The sequence below is a fragment of the Dermacentor andersoni genome, chromosome 6 (genome assembly GCF_023375885.2).
Source record: "Dermacentor andersoni chromosome 6, qqDerAnde1_hic_scaffold, whole genome shotgun sequence".
In the NCBI taxonomy this organism is placed as follows: domain Eukaryota; kingdom Metazoa; phylum Arthropoda; class Arachnida; order Ixodida; family Ixodidae; genus Dermacentor; species Dermacentor andersoni.
This window is the reverse complement of record NC_092819.1, coordinates 72,264,710-72,289,982: the sequence shown is the minus strand read 5'-3', so window position 1 is coordinate 72,289,982 and position 25,273 is coordinate 72,264,710. Positions and strand designations below refer to the sequence as shown.

The following is a 25,273-nucleotide window of genomic DNA, read 5'->3' as shown; positions in this document are numbered from 1 at the left end:
TCTATCTTATCTTCACCCCTTCCACGCCACACAATATCCCTCACATTGTCTCTACTGCGGAGCAAAGCCCACTGTATATCCTTGCACCTAGGAATGCCCACACTCTCCGGGTTACTGCCCTATTCCTTGACCTTAACCGTACTCCTGGGAGACTGCGCTGACCAGCCTATAGACCCGCAAGTGCAGCGACGACTGATCCGGTACGTGAAGTGGCGCGAGCCAATGGGGACCTCAACTAAGGGCTCCACCCTACGAGGAAGTCTCCCCACTTCATTACAAATGTGTTTTCTCTGTCTCTCTCTCAAAGAGTTTCATTAAAGAGTTGCATATACCTAAGTAGGCGTCAAAAAAGTTAATTAGAGAGTGACCCATACCCAATGTCACTTACTCAGTATTCATGTTGATCCACCGGCTGATCTCTAACACGGATTCCTCGGCATAGCAGCACGATGGTATACCCGTGAGGCCCTCGACTAACCAGTCAACAAATTTGGCGGGAAGGCCGTTTCGGACATAGAAACATAGACGCATACCGGAAAGGGCGTGAAGTATCCTAAGAAGGCTAATCGAAATGATGCAACTGAAAAAATTGGCAGTTCATGTATCCTTTAGACGATTGGGGAATGTAATGATATTAGAAATATTTATAATGGCTCGTAGGTAATTGCAGATGAGATGCTTTATATACGAATTGTTATGTAAGGCGGCATATAAGGGTCTTTACTGAAGAGTGGCACATACCCAGTGGCAAATATCATGTGACCCAAACTGGCGTCAGAAAGGTACTTTGAAGAATCTCAGCATACACAGTGGCATCTACTCTTGGCTCCAATTTTCCCTAAAAGAGGACAATTAAACCGCAACACATACCCAGTAAACAAGTCGGCGTCAACGAGGTTCGCTTAAAAACACCACATATCCAAAGTTACAACCACGTGACCCAACTTGGTGTGAAAGAGGCTCACTGAAGATCGCCACATGCCCTGTAGCACACATTCGGTCACTAATGTTGGTGTCAAAACACTTGACTGAAGAGCACCGCACGCCGAGATTTACATACCCAGTCACCTAAGAATGCGAATAGACTTAATAAAGAAATGCTAAAGAAAATTTGAGAATTGTCTACAAATGCGTAAGCATTCTTTGGTTTGGCTGTTACTTTAATTTTGATTACTTGCTTTTCCCAGCTAATGTATGTCTACCCATCGCTACACAGTAGTAGACGATTCTCAGAATTACTGTAACATTTTGTTGCTTATCACACCTACCCTGCTTAGACCATATCATGACTTTCTAAACATAGTTTCATTCCATACAATCGCGGGATTACAAACTTCTATTGATGCGTTCTGTACAATTTTATTTTTGAGAGTAAAACAACCTGCATTGCTTCTGTTGAGGCTACGAACCTGCTTCTCCTTCTCTTTGAACGTCTCGCCGTTCCTGTGTCGCCGTGGCTGCATGTTCTTCCTTTACGTCATCTGCTTTGTTTATCTTCTGTGCAGGTTAGAGTATAGAGTATTTCCTCTTTTATTTTATTTTTGTGCTACGACGTTTGTTTTCATTTCATTTGGCGTGCCTTCTTTATCGCTCTAAATCTACCAATCATCCATTTTTACAATAATATAAAGATTAAATGTCTCAGACTTGCCAATTATGCATTTATCTTGCCGATAAAGGGTGTGAAAGCGTTCGTGTTACGGACAGATCTTGCTGGCGCCCTCGCCGAAATTTTCTTGCGCAATTAAACTTTATAAGCAATCATCAGAGAGAGTTTTAGTCATTCACACTGCAGAAATAAAATAAAGACAAGTACACATCAGCAATCATAGAGACACAGAGAAAGAGGAATGGGTTATTATAGCCACTCAACTTTCGGAGTGAGAGACTAAACAAGAAATATCAGCGGCGGCTTTCGTCTGATATGCATCTGTAAGGAAGTGCAGACGCAGGTTTCAGGTTGACACCAATAGAAGGAAAGATGTTTAACAGAGGAACAATACAGTCCCACACTGACTCACACGCATGTTGTACGATCGAGACATTCCAACCACAAAGATCTATATGGCTTGTAGTATATTAGAGTTCGTAATGAATCACACGTCTTTCTTTTCACTGAACATATAAGCTGCCCAGCTATCAAAAACATCCCCCGGAGGTATGCTACAGCTAGCTCACTGTTTTAGGGCTGAAACAACTTGTGAAAGACTTTATCATGCTTCACAGCACTGTTGAAAAGTCAGAGCCAAAATTGCTTGTACGAAGCCTCGTTCTTTGACTGAGCACCTTGGCACATTCTCATCGCATATTCACTTGTTCTCGTCTCAATGTAGGCAACGCTTTTCTCGTTCGGGCACACTGTTCGCAAATTGCTTACAGTTGCGACACAGATCAATAACACGAACGGTGGGCAAATGCTTGAGGTTGCTTCCATCCCAACCAAAGTCAAGAGCCATTTACTAGCATATTATGGAGAAATGCTGTACGCACTATATAAACACTTGTGAAGGCGCTTTTAAAATAACTGCTTTTTCCCTTGCGCGTCAGTCCCTTACGGAGCTTTGCAAGGTACTTTGTATGTTGTAATAACATGTGTTGTTTCAGGTGTGGCGACAGCTTGTTGTTGTGAGACGTCGCGGTATCAACGTTTGCAGAACAAAGAAAAGTGTTTTCACCAGCAGTTCTAGAAAGCTTCTTCACAATCTGATATTTCACTATCTCTGGCTTTGTGTCTACGGCATCGCTAGTGTAACTAGTTCCAAGATGACCAAGACAACGCTATTCAATCGTGTCTGCCTGGGGAACAGCACTATTGGTTATCCTTTGGCACACTGGCACGAGCTTTAGTCATGTCCGTGCGGCTTTGCAGCCTCTAGCTCCTCTATTGTGGCTGCACAGCCGGACAAAAATTTGCTCATTACGTTGACATGCATTGCTCGCAGGCACCACTTACTTGTCAGCACAAAGGTTGCGTCGTGCGTTAACCATGATACCTTCACATGCATAGCTGACGTTTAGCTAGTAGCAGCAAATAAACGGTGATTTTACGTCGACACTTACTACAACAAGTCATCTGAACGCTGAAATGGAGGAACGTTGCAAGAAAAAGCGAGGACAAGCTTGCGTAAACTGAGTTAACCATGGCATCACCGTTAAGTTAACTTAGCGTTTCAGAACATTCTGTTGCAGCCTAGGAGTTCACAAACAAATCCATGTTGTTGGCTCGTCTAGCGAGCACGTCAGACTATTTTGCGTGCTCTGCTTACTTGCACAAATGATTGAAAATTTATTAACCAACCTCGCAAGAATTATATAACTTTGCACAAAGACTAACAAAAAGAAGATTGCCGCACCTTGTAGAAAATTTCCGACGTAGCAACTTGCAACTTCGTACTAGTTACGTAATATGTTTTTCGGCGTCGTAAAAGAGACCGCGAAATATGCGAAAAGAAAGAAGCACGTGACATGCCTACTTGCGCGCCGCGTTTGCAGTGGTCTAAACCTTGTCAAATATGAACGAACAGCGCATCTAGCCTCGTGTAAACAAAGGCAGAAACGGCCGCATCGGTGGCGTGATTTACGCCATTTATGTGCTTACCTCACGGTGGTTCACAATAGCGATACACACACCTGGAAGCCGACGAGGCTCAAACACCTTCACACACGTTTGCGCCGACCTGGTGCGTTACCACCAAACCACCCTTTTCCTTCGCGCTCCTCCCTCACTCATTTCCTAAGCTTCCGACGTCAAGCCAAACGTGCGTTATCTCGACTTCCGGTTCTCCGCGGAATGGACGTCTCCGACGTATGCTCTCTGCAGCTACAGTGAAAAGCACTTTAAAACAATGGGTACAATACGGAGGGCGTGGCACAACGTCCCCGTCTATTCAAGCGCTTCATGCATGTTACAGTTATCTACCAAACAAGGCCGAAGCTCAACCTTTGTGAAGTAATGCTGCTAGCCATCTTACTGTAGCGTACAATTAGAAGTGCGTGTACAGTGAAACCAGAAACTGCTGACGCAATAGGGGGCACATAAAGTACTGGCGTTACTCAGCAAAAGCGACGCTCACGCGTGGAGCGAGGGTCTTTAGACGAGGCCAGGTGGGCCAGGTGGTTCGTTCATACCCGGAACGTTTGATAGAGCAGTGCCATCGCGGCGTAAAAAAAAGGGTACGTTAAGTGGTCTTTTTTTAATATTTCGCGGGCTTTTACAGGACGCAGAAAAATGACTGCGCAACAAGTTGGAAGCTAGAGACTGCTGAGGTGTATGTTTCCTAGAATGCTATACATCGCTCTCTCATTTGAAGTTTTGCCCTATAGTATGTGCATGAGAAGTGTGTTGCTTATTATTGACTCATTGTGAAATTTACGTAATGTAAGAACGGTTTGATTTCCTCCATAAGCAACTACACCTGTTTGGTTGCGTATTTCTAAAGTGCAACGGCATATGATTAAGGGAACTGTCCACCGCTTGAATCATACCTTAAGAGGATAGTGGGAATGAGAACGCTTTGTGTCATACTATTATACATAAATAAATATTTCTTTAATTTCGCTTTGAAAGTGGAGCAAGAATGTTATGTGGTGCCGCGCGGCGGTGAAACAGCCCAAACAATCCGTTTACCCTCACGTCACCTAAAAGCCGCACAGAGAGAGGTAGTTTGCTTGTATGCAATATTGTATTGCCTGAAATTCTATTTAATGCCCTTCTGTTAACGTTTCTTAGGGAGGACAGTAATTTCTTTCGTTTTAAACTAGCGCGTGTTAGAGTGTTGGCGTGGTCTTGGGCAAACGAACGGAGCCACTGTAGCCGGAAAAGTGCATTGATGCATGACTTCAGAGATTGCCACCGCGTCCAGTAATTACTGTTCTTGTTTTCCGTACGCAGCTTTAAAAAGACACTATGAAGATGAAAAAGCAAGTTTAAAAAATTTCCCCTCGCTTTTTTAGAGAAACCACATCACTATTAAGCAATTCAAATGGTAGGCATTCTTTTGCGCTACAAAATAAATAGAAATTGAAAAACGGTACCGAATCCCTTTCAAACCGTTGCTAATGTTAGCAAGGCCACTCTGGATATCGTTCCCATACTGGGCCCATATTGAAAGCTTCCGGTCAAAGCCGACAATAGGAGCGACATGTTCTTTCGTTCCTGCGGCTATACAAACTCGAAGACAAAATAAGAAAAGTGAAGTTCTTAACATTTCAATAGCAATTGCTTGTTTCCGCATCGGCAACCTGCCCAATTAAAACGCTTATTCAGAATCATTGCCACCAGTAACCTGCACTTAGCGTTCGCAGATTGCGGCATAATCAGCGAACGCCATTTCCATGCTACAACCGATTAGCTATACGCGCAGAACAAGTAATACCATAAAATGCACGCATGCTACTTGGAGACAACCCAAGGGACCTTTCCAGAAATGACGGGGCATCGTTGGCGGCGGCCGCGAGGCAATATGGGAAGTCGGAGCGCCCGTCGCCGTGGTCGCCGGATCTCTTCGCGTTGCCTTCAGCGAGCGATCGGAGCGCGGCCCGGCGCTATCTGCTCCCACAATGCTTTGCGCCCAGCCACCAGCGGAGAGAGCGCTTGCAGCGGCCGCCGCTGACGGTGGGCGCGCGCTTCTGGAGAGGTCAAAGGGTAACATTTGCCACGGCAAAATGTATTAGTAATGACAACAAAACCATACGCTCATAGATTTTTTTCTAGAGTAATATTGGTATGTTTGCTGAAAAAAACTTCAGCTTTCTGTTGAGCCACGCAGCTGGTGAGCTAACAATCGTTTGGTCTAAAAATACGGCTGTCACACATTTGCCCCTACATTTTCAGAATAATTTTTGCCTGTTGGATATACAAAGTGCAAACTTCTTCTGGAGAATTGCTGCCAACACGTAAAAGTTGTCAGCAGCACCACTGGTTCCACTCGGTGTGCTGGGTTGTGCGCATAGTTTCACTGCAGCACAACGCAAATAAATAAATAAATTAATAAATAAATAATCGTTTGAAATAATTTGTAACGTTCATTTTAAGTGCCTGAAATATTCAACCTTCCTAACCTCGTTGCAACAATCATAACATTTCTCTGAGCAACATCTCACGCAACAAAAACACACACAAAGAAAACAAAAAAGCAGAGCACTTTCAGAGATTTCTCCAGGACACGTTTACGTACTGTGTACTATGTTTTGACGTTATTGTCTCAATTTTTCCAGCGTTCACTCTGCTTCGCTGAACGACTTCAAGGACTGCAATATTTGTAGAGAAATTCCGATGCTCTTTTCGAGAATATACGGGTGGTACCCAAGTCCGCCCGCTTTCGACGTATCCGTATTATAGTTCAGCGCATGGGTGGGGAGAAAGGGATGAATTTGATTTCTTGTCGAGACGAGACTCGGTTGAATCGCATGAACGCTACTCAAGTACCACATTAAAAAGAAGACAATTGAACTATTGACAATCGCATCATACCGAGCCACGACTACTTCGAAACGTGAACGAATGGATTCCAATCGTGTTTACCAAACACCGTTAAAAACGAGCGAAATAGCGTTTGCGCGCGCTCAAACACTGACAAATTACTAAAGCCTTTCGTCGACTGCCAAGATTGAGACCTGCTTGAGCTCGTGACCGGCCGGCAGCTGCTGCTGCCGCTTGGCTGCGAGTCCGAAAGTGAAAACTGGCACAGGGTTGCCGCCAGAAGCTGATGGCCTTAATCGATTTCTTGTCTTTGTAGCAAGTCAGCATGAAGGAGGGACGGATGAACAAATAAACGAAGAGTCAGGCCACGCCTGAAGTCTCTTTGAATCACACAGTCTAAAAGCAAACATTCAAGCTTTCCAAAGATATTTCCGCTTGGCCCCAGCTCCTGTATAATAAATTCAGTTTGATCTTCCGTTTTCCGAGCAAGAAAGCAACAAATTGGCAGGCTTTTTGAGGATATGGCATTTATTTTAACCACAGCAGGCGGTGCGTGCCGTTTGCAAAGCCTTAAAAATGCTTACTTGAGTGTAAGACGAATTGCTGAGATTGAGCACTTACCTGCATGTAATATTTCGGAGGTCACGGAATTTTTTAAATGTTCAACCATTTCTACGCCGGCCCAACGAGAAAAGCCGCCCGGCCGGCCGTCACGCCAGACGAATCGCTGTAAAGAAATATTGTACAAAACAAAATAAATTCGAAATGAACCACGTTGGCGGTGCCGTGTTTCGAAGCCACGCCCCCACGCAAAGAAGCCGAGGGTCTTAGCGACTGGGCTAAAGGCACTTGATTTTTTTTGTTTCTTGCGTGGAATTATGAGTAGGGTCTAGCGAAAACTAGTTACATTTAAACGCAGATGAAAAGCAAATGCACATATGCTACGCAGTCCAATGAAAAAGTTAAGAAATCGATAAACAAACACAGGTGTGCGGATGCGAAATCCACTAAGGAACAGAATCAAAGGTTTCAACCACACTACGCACTTGGGCACCCTTTCGCACGAGAGGCATTTACGCGTGCAGAAGGTAAATATTTCCGAACTATATATGACTGTGTTGCACCGGCGGTACAAAACAAATGTGAAAGGAGAACAGTCTCTCCGAAGGCTCTGTTGAAAAAGTTTGTGGTGGTGGAATAAAAGCCACCTCTAGAAGCCCATGTAGAGCAAACTTGAACCATTGTAGACATCACGAAAATTCGGTGTTTGCCAAAATATAATGCCAAGCGCACCACATCCCCGATACGTTTCTGCAGTCGCGGGATGCGCTTTCCATCGGGGCCTTCTTCCACCAAATTCCACCGATCTCTGATAAAAGGAGCAAATGGCAAAATACTTACGCGTACTCAGGCACTGCCAGTGGAGTATCTGCGTGAATTCCTTTAATGTGACCTTTGTCGGGCAAGAACAATGGTTATTACAAACGTCGTGGTTCTTCATTTCCCTCCTAACTCTAAAGTGAGCAAAAGAAGGATAAATGACAAAGCAACAATTTTAAACATGCTATTTACAATCCTGCTTGAGGAGCTCGCCCTACTAGTCCACCCGTCAAACCAGTGCATCCCCCCCCCCCCCCAAAAAAAAAAAGATAGGCCGATATACTTAAGACTGCTTACGTGTGGGAATGCGAAAGCATTCCGTTTAGAGAAATGTTTTGTTTCCTACGCGTTCCGCTTACGCGGAACGCGTAGGAAACAAAACAAATGGAATTGGAAACAACTGGAAATGGAAATGAAAGGAAAAAACAACTTCCCGCAGGTGGGGAACGATCCCACAAGGGGAACGATCACGCACGCGAAATGCGAAGGTTGTAAGATCATTGCCCACCTGCGGCAAGTTGTTTTTTCATCCACTTTCATTTCCATTATTTTATAGCTTCTTTATTTCAATTATTCAGCACAAGTAATTTCCCCTACGTTGTCCTTGGTGTCAGTGTTTGTTGGTTTCTTATGATATATCTTAAATAAAAAGAAACTTGAAGCTGTTTCTCATGCAACACCAAATGCGGGCTTCCCAGCATGCAGGCGTTAAAATTTACCCAATAATACGTGATTGTGTACGGTCGTACTATTGAAATTGAATCAACAAATGTGAACCAGGCTCCTTTGAGCTATTTAATCTGCGTGAGCCGCTATTAAATGCAAAAAGTGAAAGTGCCACGAATTAGGCTTTTACCACCCCTCAAAAAAAAAAAAAAAAATAAGCCTTCGCGTAAACATATCCACAAAGTGTCTTTGCTTCGTCCAGCACCAGTACATAAGGAATGCAGAGATGGCGTACGTGTGGAATCTACGTGTAACACTGACATGTGCAAGAACCTGTCATATCGCGCGGTTCCCGGCAATGTCATTTCACCAAGGGTCTATAGCATAGACGCTTGGCTGTTTGTAATTTGTGCTTCTAGCTTCATTACAGGCTGTGATTATTGCATGAGGGGTTAATTTAACGTACTACAACATGCCGAGTAGAACAGCCGCCTAAATACCTACTTCTTTTTTTGTTTTTTTTTAGGCCTGTTGTTGTTTGCCTGAATTGCCATACAGTGCCTACATGCCATAGGCGCCTACATTCGCTTCAGGGGTTTTTCTCAGCATAAACAGTCCATACCCGGTACTGAAAAAAAAAGAAAATGCAGGAAAATAAGCTGAGGAGCGCGTTATTTTATTTATTATACTTGAGCGTGCTTTCCCTAATGCACATATGCCAAGGCGGCGGCCCCCTTACGGATGGCCCTCGCATATCTCGCATCATGTGTCCCACATAGCGCGCGACGTTAGCGAGTCCTCCCTCACTTGGAGGTCAGCTAGTACACCTTGAAATTTAATTGGAGTTTGGGTTTATTTGCCACAAGAAGTACAGGGCATGTACGAGACGTGGTGAGGAAGACGGGATAAAAGCTGCTTCGAAGGCAGCTAGACTGGCCCGACTCATAGTGCTCCACCGGGCGCGCCATCTTCCCTCGCGCACAAGTTAGCAGGGAAGGGGGGGGGGGGGGGGGGCGTTCTACAGTGGCTGTGGCTGCGTACGGCGCCGTTCAGTGTGGCTGTGCGGGGCCTGTCTTGAAATCCCTCTGCGGTGGCTAGATAGTCTAGGCGCACGGAGGCAGCCGAGGGCTGATGGTTTCGTGTGCACTGTGTTCTTGCCGCTTAGTTGGCTTAGTTCGCGCCAAAGTGAGAGGCAGCACAAATGGCGATTCGCTCGCTGCTGTTCCCGCTCTCCCTCATGCCAGCGTTTTAACAGCGAGTGTCTCCGGTCATCGAATGAGAGCTGTCCACGTTAGCCTGTACGCGTCTGACATCATGCTCGTAGGCGAATGTTTACAAGTTTACACGACGTTACTACTACTACTATCCTACCACTACTACTACTAACCTTACTTCGTGAAGCGGTCTAATCATCTTCTATCAGAATTGATGCTTCGCCTTTCGGGTGAAACTGCGACGCTTCTTTTTTTTTTTAAGAATACTCAGGTCGTGCAATTCCGCTCACAATATTTCCATGTGCTTTTTGACGCCACTGCTGCACTTTAAAGATTTCTGTGTATGAGCTATTCTGTGCGTCATAAACAACTGAGTCCTTAAACATGAATTGTCAATCCCTTTAAAGGGGTTAGGTGCGGAGGGGCGGGGGGAGAAGAAAGATTGGGAGTTTGTTGTAACACCTAATATTGGCATTTGTGCTGCTGTTACCGCTTTTTGCAATCTAAAATTGGCTACACCGGTAAACCATGTTTCACAATACGCAAAAACATGCAGGTCACCTTCCCTGCCTGATTATTATTTGGTTATCTGGGACTGTCCCATCACATTACAACCGACTTCGTTTATCGTTTCGCGTGACCGACACAGTTTGTAACCTTTCACCAGACCACTCCGAACAATGCAGACAGACTTTTCATGCCGCTCGATATATCTAGATTGCTTTTATTATTTTCCTTTTCTCGCTTGGACATGCCCACTCTATTTCTCATTTTCCGTTACTCCATCAGGTGTGGAGACACTTTGAACTTGGAAATAGCCGTATAATTCTTGTTGCCATTCTTGCCGTATTTAATACGGTGCACGGAAATGGTCACGTAAATGAAAAATGGCTACTAAGGAAACAATAAACAGGGATGTTAGGTACCTGCAAAATTAAATTCAGAAATCGCTAACAAAGCTCATATCGCATTTGTTGGAGGCATGATATGCCAAGCAAGATATAAAAAAGCAAGAAGTCTCGCGGCAATGCTCGTGACGTCAATTGATTTGCACAGAGTCTACACTGAATAAGTTAGGAGTTTATATGTCAGAAAAAAAAAGTAAGTCGCTCACTAAACAACGCGATGACTCAACTGAGCAAGTTTTGATTAAGTTGGAGGCTGCCAGAATATACGAAAAAAAAACATTGAAATTGATGATATGATACTGAAGTACCGGTGCAAATTTTTTAAGGGAAGGAAAGGTCGTTTTTCTTTCAATATTGCTGTTTTAATTGGGCAAGTTCTCCAGTTGAAATAAAATCTCTCGTGTGTCAGAAAAACAGCCCCATGTAATACCCTATAACGCCTTTTAGCGTCTCTTTCAGCATATACGTGTGCTAGCACATAATAACAGTTTCGCTAAGATAACACGCTTGAACGTGATTCTGCATTCATTATTATATCTTCCACGGTGTCACATTCTTTCGCAATGTACGTGGTCGTAATTCTATTGTAAACAAAAATATCCACGTGTTGTCGTTATAAGCAAATGTTTTTACGCTTTTTGTTTTTCATCCCGTAACAAACGGCGCCCTTGCTTCGCGAACAGGTGTCGTGTACGACCACGCCGGCTCATCCGAGGAAGAGAAGCTCCTGTGGCAAGCGCTCGACCGAGCCAACCTAAATGCCAGCGACGACGGCGAGGCGCCGACGGCAACGGCTGGCGGCACGGGGACCCCGGCTCCGGCTTCAAGCAGGGCACCGCATGTCAGTCTTGCCGTCGAAAGGCTGGACCCGGAAGACACCTTCCGATCGGCCAAGAAAGGTGGCTCCTACCGTTACACTATGTTTGCTATACTTCTTATCTACCATTGTCTAAAGAAGACGCGTAGAATGAGGAACAGTGCGAAACCAGTGAACCGAGCGCATGTGAGCGTGTGTCTCGTCTTCCTTCTTCGCCCTCTCAATAGTTCGACAAGCCTGTTCAATAACTCGGCATTACCAAGTCATCAAGTTTACTGCCATTCTCAGCTTAATATAGGCTTTAGGCATAATTTGTCGGATGTCTTGCGCTTACTCGAGCGTTATTATAAACGCCATGCCTTAGAAGAAAATACGTGGTTATTTAGTTACAATTCTTCAGATATCTCTCTGCAGCATGCCATTGCCGGCGGAGTTTCGCGCCCATTATTTTCACTTCCTTTTTCTTACTTCTGATCGACCGTTCTTACATTGGATCACTTGTTAGCCCGCATTTTCTGTACAAATGAGCATATCTTTAGTGGAAGAAATAAATCTTAAATTGAACATGAACTGCCCACTGACTCGGGAAATTTACGCCAAGCTCAGACTTGATAAATATGTGCACTATAATATCTGCTAGTTTAATGCGCTGACGGTTTGCACACGCTACGCTTTTTTATACTATCAGAAATATATATAAAAGAAATGAGAAAGGGAGAGAAAGCAGTCGTGCTCGGTCAGGTTGATTAAAGGCAAGGCATGCGCTCTTATATATACAAACAACAATTAGTGATTTGTTAATTAACTGCAACATCATATCAAATTACCACAGTATATTCCGGGCCATATATTTCAATCTTTAAATTTCGGTTTCAAGATATCTGCGCACAAACAGAGCCCCAGGACACTTACATTTGTTCACCTGGCTATCCTTGTTTTTCTCTCAGAAACCATCGTTGCAAAGAACAGTGTGAAGCTATGCGTAACCACTTTGTTCTTAGGTGGCCTATTTTGCAATGTGTTGCCAATCGTTCTGAATTCATAACTGCAGTACAGATTCGCTTAAACTCTGCAATTAAAATATACGGGGGGACCATTTCTAACTTTTACGAACTTTCTAAAGATGAACTGTGGCAAATAGAAAAATTCTTTTCCTGGAGCTGGATTACTCGAAGAGGCTGACATTACTAGCACGAACATTCGAAAAACATATTTAAATAATTAAGAAAATTCACAATTTAACCTATTATTTCGTTACTTGAGGGCACATATTGCAATTTGTGAATTGCAGCCGGCGAGCTTGCACTTGGAATGAAATCGTAGGATGACACCACTTTCGAAATAGTATTTACCAAATTGTGCGACGGAATAAAACGGCGTTCCAGTTACTTTTGTGCTTCGATGCATAAAAGAGAGTTTTGTTTTAAACGTAAGTGGAACGAAGCTCATTTTTACGGCAAGTGTGACGGCGCCTATCTCAAAACTGCCGGCATTCTTGAAGTTTATTTCAAATGAGTATGTCGTGCAAACTCACTGCCTACAATTCGTAAGTTGCAATATGTGCTGCAAATAATTCATTCAGAATATAATTAACACTCTCGTTAATTAGTTGAATATGCGTTTCCATTTCCTGTGCAAGCAATGTCCGCCTTTCCGAATAATCCAGCTCAAGGACTAGAATTACGTTTACTGTAACACGCTGTTCAAAAAAATTCCGTGCAACTTAAAAATTATCCCCGTGTATATCCAAATTGGGCAAAAATGAAATGAGTTGATTGTCGTTCGGCAGTTAATTGTCCACCCTTCATTATAATAAAAGTAACAGCAAATTAACGCAATCATTTTGTGCAAAAGAGGCGCCTGCCGGGTATTTGAATGGCAAAATGTTTCATATGCAGCAAGAATTTTAAGCTGCGCATAAAGTTTCGCAAGTTTCTGATAAATCACCGTAATTGGATTACTCGTCAAGAAAAAATTTTCTTCCCTTAAAGCACTGAGTAGAGCTTTCTTAACTCATGAGATGTATTTTGTGCAAAGAATGAAAGGAAGGCTAGGTTATGCAACATTTAAATGGCGGTGCTGTCATGCTGCATTACTTGTCTATAAGTCAAAGGTATTGGCCTAAAAAAATGCGCTTATAACGGCATGAAACTTGAAAAGCGGAGGAAAAACATGCCATTCTAATATAGGATTGGTGTAAATCTGCAAAGTTGTGTAAGTGGCCATCGATTTAGCGAATAAAATGTCATAATTCATTGTCACACAAATTTAATTACTTGGCGCCATTTCGCCGAGGTGCCCTTGTAAGAGAAAACGTTATGAATAATCACCGTTGAAAAGGTGTGCGATTTGTACTGCCACAAATAAAAAAAAAAAGGAATTTCAACACATTCTTTCTGCCAAATAACGCAACATGCTAGTCTTTTCATGGGGCGCATTTGCTGCTTCTTATTAAACACTGACCACCGCATTTCGCCTTATCCGAACCCCGTTACATTATTACCTTGTGCAGTAAAATCGTGCACAACTAAAACAAGAGCCAAGTGCCTCGCGGTTATTGACTTGACCTTAACAGTCAGTGGCAATGTCAATGAAAATGACCGAACTTTGTTCTACTTAAGCGCAATCTCTTGCCGAGCAGGTTTAATAACTTTGCAATCCGAGACTCTCGACCGCGACGCAGAAGACGCTGGGCAAACTTGCGGCGAGGCAACGGAACAATGTTTGCCCCTTTTGTTGGCACAGCTCTCCCTTTTAAGGACGTCTGAGCGTGAAGAGGCATTTCTAGTTTGTTTCGAAGAAACCTAAGAGGTCCCTTGCTTCGAAAGAAAGAAAACACCGCAACTAGACGTAATCTGAGACACGTCAGCTCTTGCAAGAAGGTTCATTGCACTGGATAGTTGTTTGGAGAAGTCAAGGTACCGCTAAAGGAACTGTTTCGTTCAGTTTACTGTTCACCAACCGCGCCCTTTCCTTTTAGTTTCCGTTGAGGCGTGATGCTAAGGCTGTCTTTCGACCGAGTGCTTAGCAGAGCGTAAGTGATAAGAGAATGAGGCTGGCGCGAGCTCTGTTCGAAACAGTTCCACTCGAGTGCGCTGACCTGACAGGGAGGCAGCGCTGAGGGCGGGAATTCTCTGTAGCACCTGACACCGCTGTCTCTTCGAGAGCGTGTCTTGGACCGGGCGCCGACAAGTCTGTTTTCTCAGTGGTACAAGCAAAGTGTTCGTGCTATTAGTCTCCGCCAGGAGCTCTCCGGGTAACAGAGACCCGCGGGTGCCACCGTAAATTTGATACAGTTCTCTCACTGAAACTCTCCCTACCATTTCCTTTTTTTTGTATTGTTGATGTGAAGAAAAGGTAGAAGAGGAAAACAATACGTTGCAATCCCAATGACAGGGAACGTTAAAGTAAGAGTGAGAGTTAAAGTAAGGGTGAGCATATAAGTGAGGAAGTAGGGTTCCGTTGAGTTGTCACACGCCCTCCGCCCCCCCCCCTCCCCCTCATAGAGTTTTCTAATAGAAATGGTTTCAGGGAACGCTAGCGCTAGTGTCTGCAGGTGCTGCAAAAGCTTCGCAAATTGGCAACTTATGCTTTTTCAACAAAATGTCGCGTTATAAATGCAGGAATTCTCAGTAATTACGCGCATGCATATATATCTACGATACTACCGTCTTTAGAAACTTGTGATTGCTTGTAAAGGTTGAAAGCTTAAGAAGAACATTTAACTCCAAAAAACATGTGAAGCGGCAAGCATGAAGATTAGAGAAATCCGCTAACCAGCCATCCGCAAATAAATGATCGCACCGCCAGAGTCTTGTGTAGTAAATTTTGTAAGAAATTCTCTGCTGTGCCATGACGCATAGAGAGTAATATTGTGCACGTAAGGAAAGGCCTGCGCGTGAATCTGCCTTGAAGGGCTAAAGTAAGGCATTTCCTTCCAGTCCTGGCGAAGACAAAATAATGGAAATAGGTTTGAATCCAAGGTTGTACGATCCGCTGTAAGCTCTGCCTATCAGTCGAATATCCGCCAGTAATGTATAAGGGGTGTTCTTTAGATCATACAGAATGCTTAACAATCGCCTGTGGCAGAGAGCGTAATTTCAGTCCTTGCGCAAAATTACTCGACGTGGTGGACGTTACCCACACGAGAAGTCGAAATGCACAATTGACTAATTAACAGAAATTCACTAAATAAATTCATAATGAGTCGCCTAACTGAACTTATTCAAATCTGTGAATTATAGCCGGTGAGTTTGAAACGTATAGAAGGTGTCCCAGCTAACGTTAGCCGAGCTCTTAAAGATAAAATATAGAATATGCGACGACGCAACCGATAGTGTTCTGCCAGTAGTGACGTTCCTCACCTGGAGGATTCTCTAAATTCAGTAATTAGGAAGTTCATTAATTATTTTATTCTAATTATCAATAGTTCAATTATGAAGAAATCAGTCTTGGTGCGGTACGTCTCTGCTGATATAATATGATTGATCTCATCCTCGTACATTGTATATTTCATCTTCAAGAGCTTGGCTGACGTTATCTGGGACACCCGGTATGTACGAAGTGTAGTGAATAAGATACACACTACTCTACGTACCATACACTATTTTTCCACATAATCCCCACACCGGTTTAGACATGTGTCCCATCGCAGCACTAAATTTCAGGTGTGCCTGGGATAGATTTCGTCCGGCTTGCTGTGGAACCATCGTCGTACGGCTGTATTGGCTTCAATACGACTTTTTTTAAGCACACACAACCACCACCAGACATTCCTTAAAGCGAGACACCTTTCACCATCGGTGGGCCGCATCTCCCTGTGGATTTCGATCGACGTGTGTCACTTGGTCCACAGAAAACGAATTGCATTTCGTTGCTCGTACGCCGTGGACGTGTGAAGCACAACCAGCATTTTCAACTACTGACAACAGCGCCGTGCCGCGGAGCTACCGCAGATAAAGCCGGGCCGGCCCAAGAAAGGTCGACCGCTTGGAATGGATATGTTGACTTCGCACTTCCAGGCGTAATATGGCAAAAAAAAAAAAAAAATATGGGGGACTTACTAATTCGCCCTCATATATACGAACACGAAAATGTGTCCATGCAATGCTCTCTCAACCAAAAGAATAATTACGAATTCCTCTCATTTCCATGAGCAGCGGGGATATAATGCACTGTTTGCTTATCGAAATTGAAATTTCGAAAGCGGCGTGGTGTCAATAGGTGCTATTGTGTCTATTATTGTCACATTCGGGTTAATGTAGCATAAACTAGAGATCCCCATATAAAGGCCAGCAGTACATTCAGCAGTCTAAACATCCGCACGGGCAGATTTCACGAGGACTTTGTCTAATAAATATGTACTTGATCATAAGCGCAGCAGCGCTGTTCCATTCAATTTTAGGTGAAGAAAGTACAGTTGACCAAAGAATGAACGCAACCTTTAGAGGAACATCAAAAACAAATGTTTATGTAGCAGCAAAATTGCGCTTCTAACATGCCAGAGCGTATGCATACAACAAGGCCATAGGCACGTGTAACAATGCAAATTTTTACGCCTATGTATGCAGAAGAATAAAGGCCGCAATTACAAAAGATTATTGTCTGTGCGCTGAGCAGTATAGTTACAGCTTCGCTTTTCATTCTACGCAGGGGCGAATGTCAAAACGAGCAACGCTTGCAAGCGCCTGCACTCTATGAAATCAAAACGACGATATGTTGCCTTTAAACCTTTCTCATTGGTATTCCTTGACAAGCAGAAGTAAACTTATACATATAAAAGAGCGATACTATCTATGCAACAGACCTTTATTGACAGCAAATATGTATAAGAAAGTGCAGACATTATGAAACAGATCTTGAAAAGCAAGAAAGAAATGCTGGGGATCAAAGGTATTAGATTTCGTTGTTCTTTTGTATGAATGAAATTTTACTGCCTCTCTTGAGTAACGCTTCTGACCGCGGGCATCGCGGATGGCATGTCGCATACGGTGTACGGTTAAACATTTTAATGACAAAAGATGAAACTTGTGTTTGCGGAGGCTAAATACCAGCGATGTCTATGAGACGAGGCCTTATACTGACAATGATCGTCTCGAGGGTGAGTTCGATTGGTGAAGCCGCATACCTCTCGCGAAAGCATTCAACGCATGCAGACTGTGCTTCTTCCTAGCGTTCTCCCAGACCCGTTCCGCGCACCTCCACCGGTGTTTACTGCTATGCCACGAACAATGTCTACAAAAGTCGTTTTTTCATCATTAGAAACGTTTCTCAAGAAGAGTGCCTTGTCTTTTTTTTTTTTTTTTACGAACTAAATCAGTTACACGTCGTATTTTTACTTTATGCATTCCTTTCTGCCTTTCTCCTTTTAGCACTCGCTTCCGGCACGACGGAAGTAATAACTTTGATCTCATCCTGGAGCGTGTTCATTGCAACATTAAAAACAGCTTCTAAAGGATAGCACTGAACCGGATGAAACAGAAGAACACACACGACAGGAGGCTATAGTATGAATGAAACGTTCAATATTCCATTGGGCGCGTAATGCAGCAGAAAAGAGAAAGAGGATGCAGTGCTATTTCTCGCTGGTCCCTTCGAGAGGACATTCCTGAAGCTGACAGATTACTTTTTGCTAAGGAAGCCTCTTCCTGTTTTTCAGTTTACAAAATTGACGTTCCGCTGATACGTGGCAGTGCTTTCCCATCTACATTTAGTTGCAGGCCGAGAAGTGCGCCGCTTGTTTTCGTCCTAGCTGCCCATGTCGGATTTATCTGCTAGAAACGTACTTGCAGTAACGTTGTATTTTATGGATTGTGAATTTTCATGAGACCATAAATGTGGCAGCAGGGAAATGTTATATCCTTACAGGATATTTTTCTTCCTTTGTTGTTTTTTCTCGTACGCGATGAAATTTATTCACAATACAGAAGATTCAGCTTCTCTCCGTGTATCATTTTGTTTGATTTTCTTTCTTTTTTGCCTAAAGTAGGAAAAAAACACGGAGGACAGGCGCTGTGCGGCGTGTTCATTATAATTTTTGTACAAGCCGTAAGTAACTTGCGGTACTTACACTTCGTGATTATTGTAAGAATGTACGCTTCGTCAAAGCTCATTCACCGTTAACACCGCTTTATTAAGAATGTGCTCATAGGAGCCTAAATTTGGTATTTGCGTACCTAATTATTTATTTAAGCTACTCTCTAGGTAACAAAATACTACAGAACGCATTTCCTACGCAGCAATGTATCTCGTAAACTTTTTAAAATAATGATAAAGTCGTAGTTTCGTCCGAAAGGCGATTCATCGGTAGCGATCGCAAATCATTGGATAATCACAAGAAGTAAGCTACGCATAGCTTCACAGACCGTATGAATTGCAGTAAACATTCCCCTGCTAAAGAAAGAGGAATGGTGTCGCACGCGCTGAAAAGAAACATCAAGAGGATTTGCTCGACGACTACGAGCCCTCACTGTCATAGAGCTGGTGTGATAGGAGTATCGGCAGCGGGTCGCATGCGTGCTTGTTCCAAAGTGACCGTGTCATGCTGCTGCTGCTGCTGCTGACTTCAGCGTTGCCACCGTTCCGTGTCCCCACAAGTCTGATTAGGCTACCTTGTACACCAGGACCGCGAGAGGAGAGCGCACGAGAAGCCCCCAGGCATCTCGAGAGCTCATCCTCAAGTGCTCGCCTTTCACCCTTTCACCCTCATCAGAAGACATCCGACAGAGAGTGCGCAGGCCACGATTGCGCTGAGCAGGATGGACCGCTGCATGATGGCTGAAGGAGGGGTGGGCGTGCCCTCCTCTTCTAGTTAGGCCGCAGGGCATCGACGGGCTCTACCACGTGACCTCCAACATTGGGTCCCACGGAGGAAGGAAACTCAGGAGAGGCCCTGACGTCACTCTTTGTGAAGCTAAAGTGAAGCCGGAAGTTGGCATTGCTCATGGCGTTGCTCCGCCTATCGGGCCAGCTCTCCTGTCTTGTTTACATTTCTCGCGAAATCACGCCACGCTGTGCGCAACCGGGGTGCTCGGACGCGCGCGCTCCGCAGCAATACTAAACAATCGTTAGCACGTTACCATTATTTCGCCAAAGAGGGCAATATTTCCCGCGGATATTCCTTCGTCCGTTGCCATTGCCGTGGTGCGGTACATTGCGTACAGCGTTGCATGCGCGTTCATTTCACGAAGTTTAGTTCCTCGTGTCCCACCTGGCCACAGCGAAATCCGGGAGAGCACGGTCCAGCTAACGCAGCGCAACAAAACACGGAGACCAACGCGAACCTGCCCGCATGGTGCCTTTGCCATGGTACGAAACCTACGGAACAACACGTGTGAGCGCACAGAACCAAAACAAAACCGCCATTGAGACCCGAAAGGCGTGGCCTCTATGGCAAAGAAATAAAAAAATCAGCAAGAAATAGGAGAACGTACTACGTCATTTCCTCCACACTTTTCTCCTAGCGCGCAGAGGGGGTAGGGCCTCTCCTCAGATTCCTTCCTCCATGTTGGGTCCCAAGTTAGATGGCTATAACGCAACGTGGCCTCGGAGATCCGGCGGTGCGTGCTGCCTCCTAGCAAGCTGGTCATGAATGAGCGAATTCGGGACTAACTATGCCAAGCATGAAGGAACCCTTCTCTTCAGCTTGCCCTCACACCTTGCCCTCAAAGTCACCACGTGGTCCGCTCACTCTTCTGAGACTTGGACTTTATTCGGGACTGCATGACGGTGGCGACGGCGACGACGACGACGAAGAAAATGCGCCACCAATGTTCGCATATTTCCTGACCCACCTAAATATTTCACTTGATGTCAATGAGAGTTGCTTAAGAAGTCAATGTAAACATAATTTGAAAAGCACAGGACAAGCCTAAGAATTAAAGAAAAATCCTTTTAATGAACAAACACGCTTTGTGCCATGTGCAAAAACGATTATTTACAAAGATAATATTTTGTAAGTGTATTTGGTATGCAAGGCAGCTTTGTGACGCGGGAAGGTATTTTGACTAGTTGGATCTAAATTGAAGATATGAAAGGAGAAATTAACTCGTCCTACAATGTGGAACACTGATGTCATGAACGTAATGTGTACAATGTACTATGCAAGAAGAATTACTTGCTTCCGCGAGTGATGGTCAGAAAAACCTCTGACAAGCTTTCAACGACATGTTTTACCGTGATTCTACAATGAAATTTTTGCCTTTGGATTTATTACATTTCGGCCTCATTTGATTGTCGTTGTAGCAGCGTTGGCAATAATTAAGCAGTATGATCCTAACATCTAGAATTGTTCAAAGCGATTTCAAGTAATAAGATTAAATTTGCTTGCCATGCACCCTTACTGAAGCACTGCACTCACGTATATATGTGTTTACGGGCTGTAAGTTATCTACAACAGTTTCGGCCTCATCTACCTGAGCCGGCAGTTAGCGCTTTAAGTTCGTGTTATATAAAAATATTCTAAAACAGCTTCAATAGTGTGTCAACAGCGAGCTACATGTAAGCGTTGAGATAAATTTTGTTTTTCACGGTTGCCTGCAGGAAAGATCTCGGCCAATCGAATTTACGAGATTTAAACAAATGTTGAAGTACTGTCTAACTGAATACTTATACAATATATTGAAAACCTCTAGCAGTGCGTATACACGTGTATACCAAGGTTCTCTAGTGAGTACTACATATTGTCACATTGTAGTTACGGTGAAGAACACTGTAGACAATTGTTACTAACCTAACTCTGCATTGGGCGAACTTGTGCCCACCAAAACAAGTAACACTAAGGCACAAGGATAGCGACGAGCAATGTCAGCGATCGTCGAGAATGTGACCTGCGGGTCAAGCGCCCCGGCTTTTATACATGACTCGTCGAAGATTCCAGTGAATTTGCGAGCGCCCGCATGTCCTCCAGAAAATACTGCACCATTCGAGTACCGCGCATACATTCAGAGTACACAAGGTTCGCTTACAAGAGACAGAGGAAAAGAACCAACGATAACATTCGAGTAAGTTCCAAGTCATGCAGGTGCGTCTTGCGCTAAACCGTAATTTAGTTTGTTAGGGATGAAGTGCCGTCCGCGTGAAACGGATAAGTAGGTACATGGGTCAATATAGCTCTGTATACCAAAAAACTAAACGTCCTTTGTACAGCTTCTGTATTCCATGAGCTCCATGTGCGTTCTTTCGTACGCCTAGCTGACAGCGTCCCCGAACTTCGAGTTGCTTGTCTCTAAAACGTCCTGTTATTTATTGTGCGCCATAGGAACACAATAGCGAATATTGCTTTAGGTGACTGCGCATCTATCATTGAGTATTTCGCACGAGAAAATGAGCTTTCTTGAGACTGAACAGCATCTGTGTGTATATCAACCGCACTACGGTAAAACAAACGAACTATAGTCAACCATGCCGACAATATTCCAAGAAAACTCCACCTGATTTTCTTAACTTAGGTGTTAATGATGCAAACCACAAGACTTCACTCACGGTAGCACTGATCTTCTCTGAGCTACTTTCGTACAGTGTAGTGTATGAATATTTTTTTTTTAATCTCTGAATAGCGCACAATGCAGAATAAAACGTTTCGCTAGAAGACAAAGGCGAACATTTGCATGTAATCTCGTAACAGTAATGTAGTTTAAGGATCAGTGTTCTGTCGATGGTTAACTGCAGACATTTAACATCTAATTTTTTCTTACAGGACAAGCGTGTTACGCATGGCTATTGCTTTCAAATGGAACTTTTTTATCGGGCTGTTACTGTGTTTTTCCTTGAGAACAACTGAAAGAAAAATCAGAATAGAAACCACCGTAAATACAAGATATAATTATTTTAACTTTGTTCGTACGCAAGAACTTCCATTGACAGTATTACTGCAATTTATCTTTGCGTATAGACTGCCAAAAAGAACCTGCAAATAACAGAATGATTACCCAGACACTTTCATTTATTTTTTAAGATTAAACCTGTGGACGTTCAGTGAATGTGGAGACAGATACTGGTGAAGGCGAGCATGAAAATCAAAGGGCTGCTATCGACAACGGCCCTCTACATTGCTTGATGCTTGGTTACCATGGTTTTAAGGTTTGCCCGCTGCAAACATGTACCCTATACTGCCTCATTTGGTTTCTACGAACAGTGTGCAGACTCCTTGAGCAGAGTGTTCTAGCAGTGCTGGGACCTCGGCAGCCAGACGCGGCATCGCTGGTCGGCAGCGCTTGCAGGGGACACCGAGTCCCGCACGTCTACTTGTCCCAAGAAGGTGCGGCTCACGCAGGCGTCTATGCGGGTTCGGCGTCCCTTAACCTTGCACCTTCTCCCCACGAACTGGACCAAGCTCTCAGGGATTTGGTGGAAGCACAGCGATGGAAGGGCTTCACAATTGTGTACGAAAAACCCGAAGGTGAGTGCGGCGAAGCAGGCGTTTATTGTCTATTTTAGCCCTAGGTGACCTTGAGATAAAAACAGTTGAAATCCACTGTGCTTTCTAATTCTCTCTCAAACAGTGCTGTGTGTTGAGATGCCAATGATCTCATTTGGAAATTTAGTTTATTATATTTAGTTGTCATTGTGAAATTCTATCAGTGTGAATATGTATAGAAAATTTGTGTTGTTATCGAAGAGAAGGAACTGTTCATGTAACCACTCCTACGTGGGTCGCGTGAGCCTGTGGTGGGTTGAAATAGACAAAATTATTAAGAGAAAGAATAGCTAACCAGTTCCCATAAGCTTTGCCAATATTGCATTTTGTATCTCTGCCGTGTAGCTTTGAAGACACCACTCACATGTTTGCACTTGATTCACGGGAGCGATAACAATTTTTCTGCTAGCGTTACCATGGTGACGCTAGCAGCTAATTGGCAGCTAGTCAAAAATAGGCAACTAGCACGTGAAACAAAAAAAATAATTCCGTATTTTCCTGGGTGCATTGCAGGCCCGACAACGAAAAGTCTACTGCAACATTTTTTTAGAAAATGTGGAAATGCCTGTGGACGTATACTCGATGAGGATAGCAATAGGGGCTTGTTGGTACGGCATATCTTATTTTGTTATTGCGCAAGCTAGAGAAGGACAACAGAAGGCACATCTGACACACACAGCGCTACTTTCAACAACAGATTTATTTCTCGTTCTCGTCGCTATATATACACCTTCGACCCGTCATACACCACGTGTAACATTTCATTTCATGACGTATACTGACTGCGCAGTAGAATATTGATCAAGAAAGCAACGTACTATCACTCAAATACCATAACCACTTGTCATATAAACAGTACCACGTTATCTTCCGTACCTACAAACAGATTTAACTTGCTTCGAATGACTTCTTGTCCAAGAATTTGTAGGACAGTGTACTTGGTGACTCACGTATGCGTAGGAAGCGAGTAAGGGCAAGCATTCATTCCATGCTTGATAACGTCATGCCTACGCGTGAAGTTATCGTGCCAAGGAGCCCACACTAAAATTAACGAATATTTATTTAAGGTAAAGAGGAGCCCAATTTTGTAGTTCGTCAATTTCATTACCAATCCTTGAGCAAATATAGCTAATTTATCGTGGGTTACCAAATTAACTCTTTCTCTCTGGCATCACATTGTTCTTGTGTGCCCCTGGATTTGACGACATTTTCACTTCGGCGAAAGAACCTGTAGGGCAACGTTCTATGGGTTCATTTAGCGAACAATAGGTATTCACACATTAAGAACAAAATCTGTGGCTTTCAGGGTTGCGTTAAGAGAGCGTAGTTCAAAGACCTTCGAGAAAGTACCCCCCTTTGTGAGCGAGAGATAAGCTACAAAAAAAAGCACAAAATGAAACTTTTAAGTAGAGCTGCTATGAATATTTCGCTGATGTTCTTTTCGAACGCATTAAGTGATTTCATCGATAGCTCTGTCGCGTTATAACCTGAAGTCATTTTAATCTGAGTTCATTTGGAATCTACTTAAGTCAAACTTGCGCAACTCCTAAAGCATGCACGGAGGCTGACCCGCAATATTGTTATTGCCCAGCCAAGTTCTGCGAGAAGTGCATGCGTTGCTACGTTCTAGCACGTCGGTGCCCTGACAGGTCAGAAGCTGGACTCATGCGCTTTAAATGAGCGGTGACATTGCTGATCCAAAATCGTAGCATGTGTTACTGTAAACTGTCGACCGCTCGCTAGGCTGTGTGTTACGGCGCTGCTGTTCTCACGCGAAATTTCAGCGCTGGTTGCCTGTACGAGCCAAGAGAGTTATAAACTTCACGCAACGACGCAAAATTTTTCTTATACGCAAGGCAATTCATTGTCGCTGGCAGCTTCGAGCATCGCCGTAGCGATCAATGAATAGCCACCTTCTATTCCTTTGGGAACGGAGTCACTCTCTAGCTATCTAAAAAAAAAGATTATCAGTTTTGTTCAGCATAAACGCATCTTGAATGTGTACACATCAATTTGCCATAAGAATTTTCCGCGGTTTTGTGACGTCGTATGACAGAAAGAAAAGTAGGCGGGTCCCGAAAACATTTTCACCGATCATGGACGGCGAATGGTGACAAAGGTGTGCAATTGGAAAGAAATTGTTTTCTTATATTTGGCCTAATCATGCTTAATCAGTGTGTTAGCGTTATTTTCTGATGGGAAGTTTTCGAGGTTTTGGTGACGTCTACTGATAGAAGGCGAAACGAGCGTGGTTCCAAAAATGTTTGACCAATCGCGGCGAGTTAACGGAGGTAACAGAATTACAAACAGATTGGAAAAGTTTGACGATATAGCGTGCGTGCACTCGAATCTACATTTTCAGCATACAAGATCTTCGTTGTTCCCACCCTCAAGTACAACTTGTAAGCCTTCATGAGCAACCATAGTAAATTCGTAAAGCTACTACGACGT

General features: G+C 43.8%; 1 protein-coding gene across 1 annotated transcript in view; it reads left to right on the top strand.

The window, feature by feature from the left end:
- Nucleotides 1-25,273, top strand: part of LOC126522374 (glutamate receptor ionotropic, kainate 2-like) — a 118,421-nt gene that overhangs the window by 64,945 nt on the left and 28,203 nt on the right. Inside the window, exons 2-3 of the mRNA XM_050171112.3 lie at nucleotides 11,273-11,488; nucleotides 22,541-22,804. Of these exons, the coding sequence (XP_050027069.1) occupies nucleotides 11,273-11,488; nucleotides 22,541-22,804 (480 nt within the window). The remainder of the gene's footprint in view (nucleotides 1-11,272; nucleotides 11,489-22,540; nucleotides 22,805-25,273) is intronic.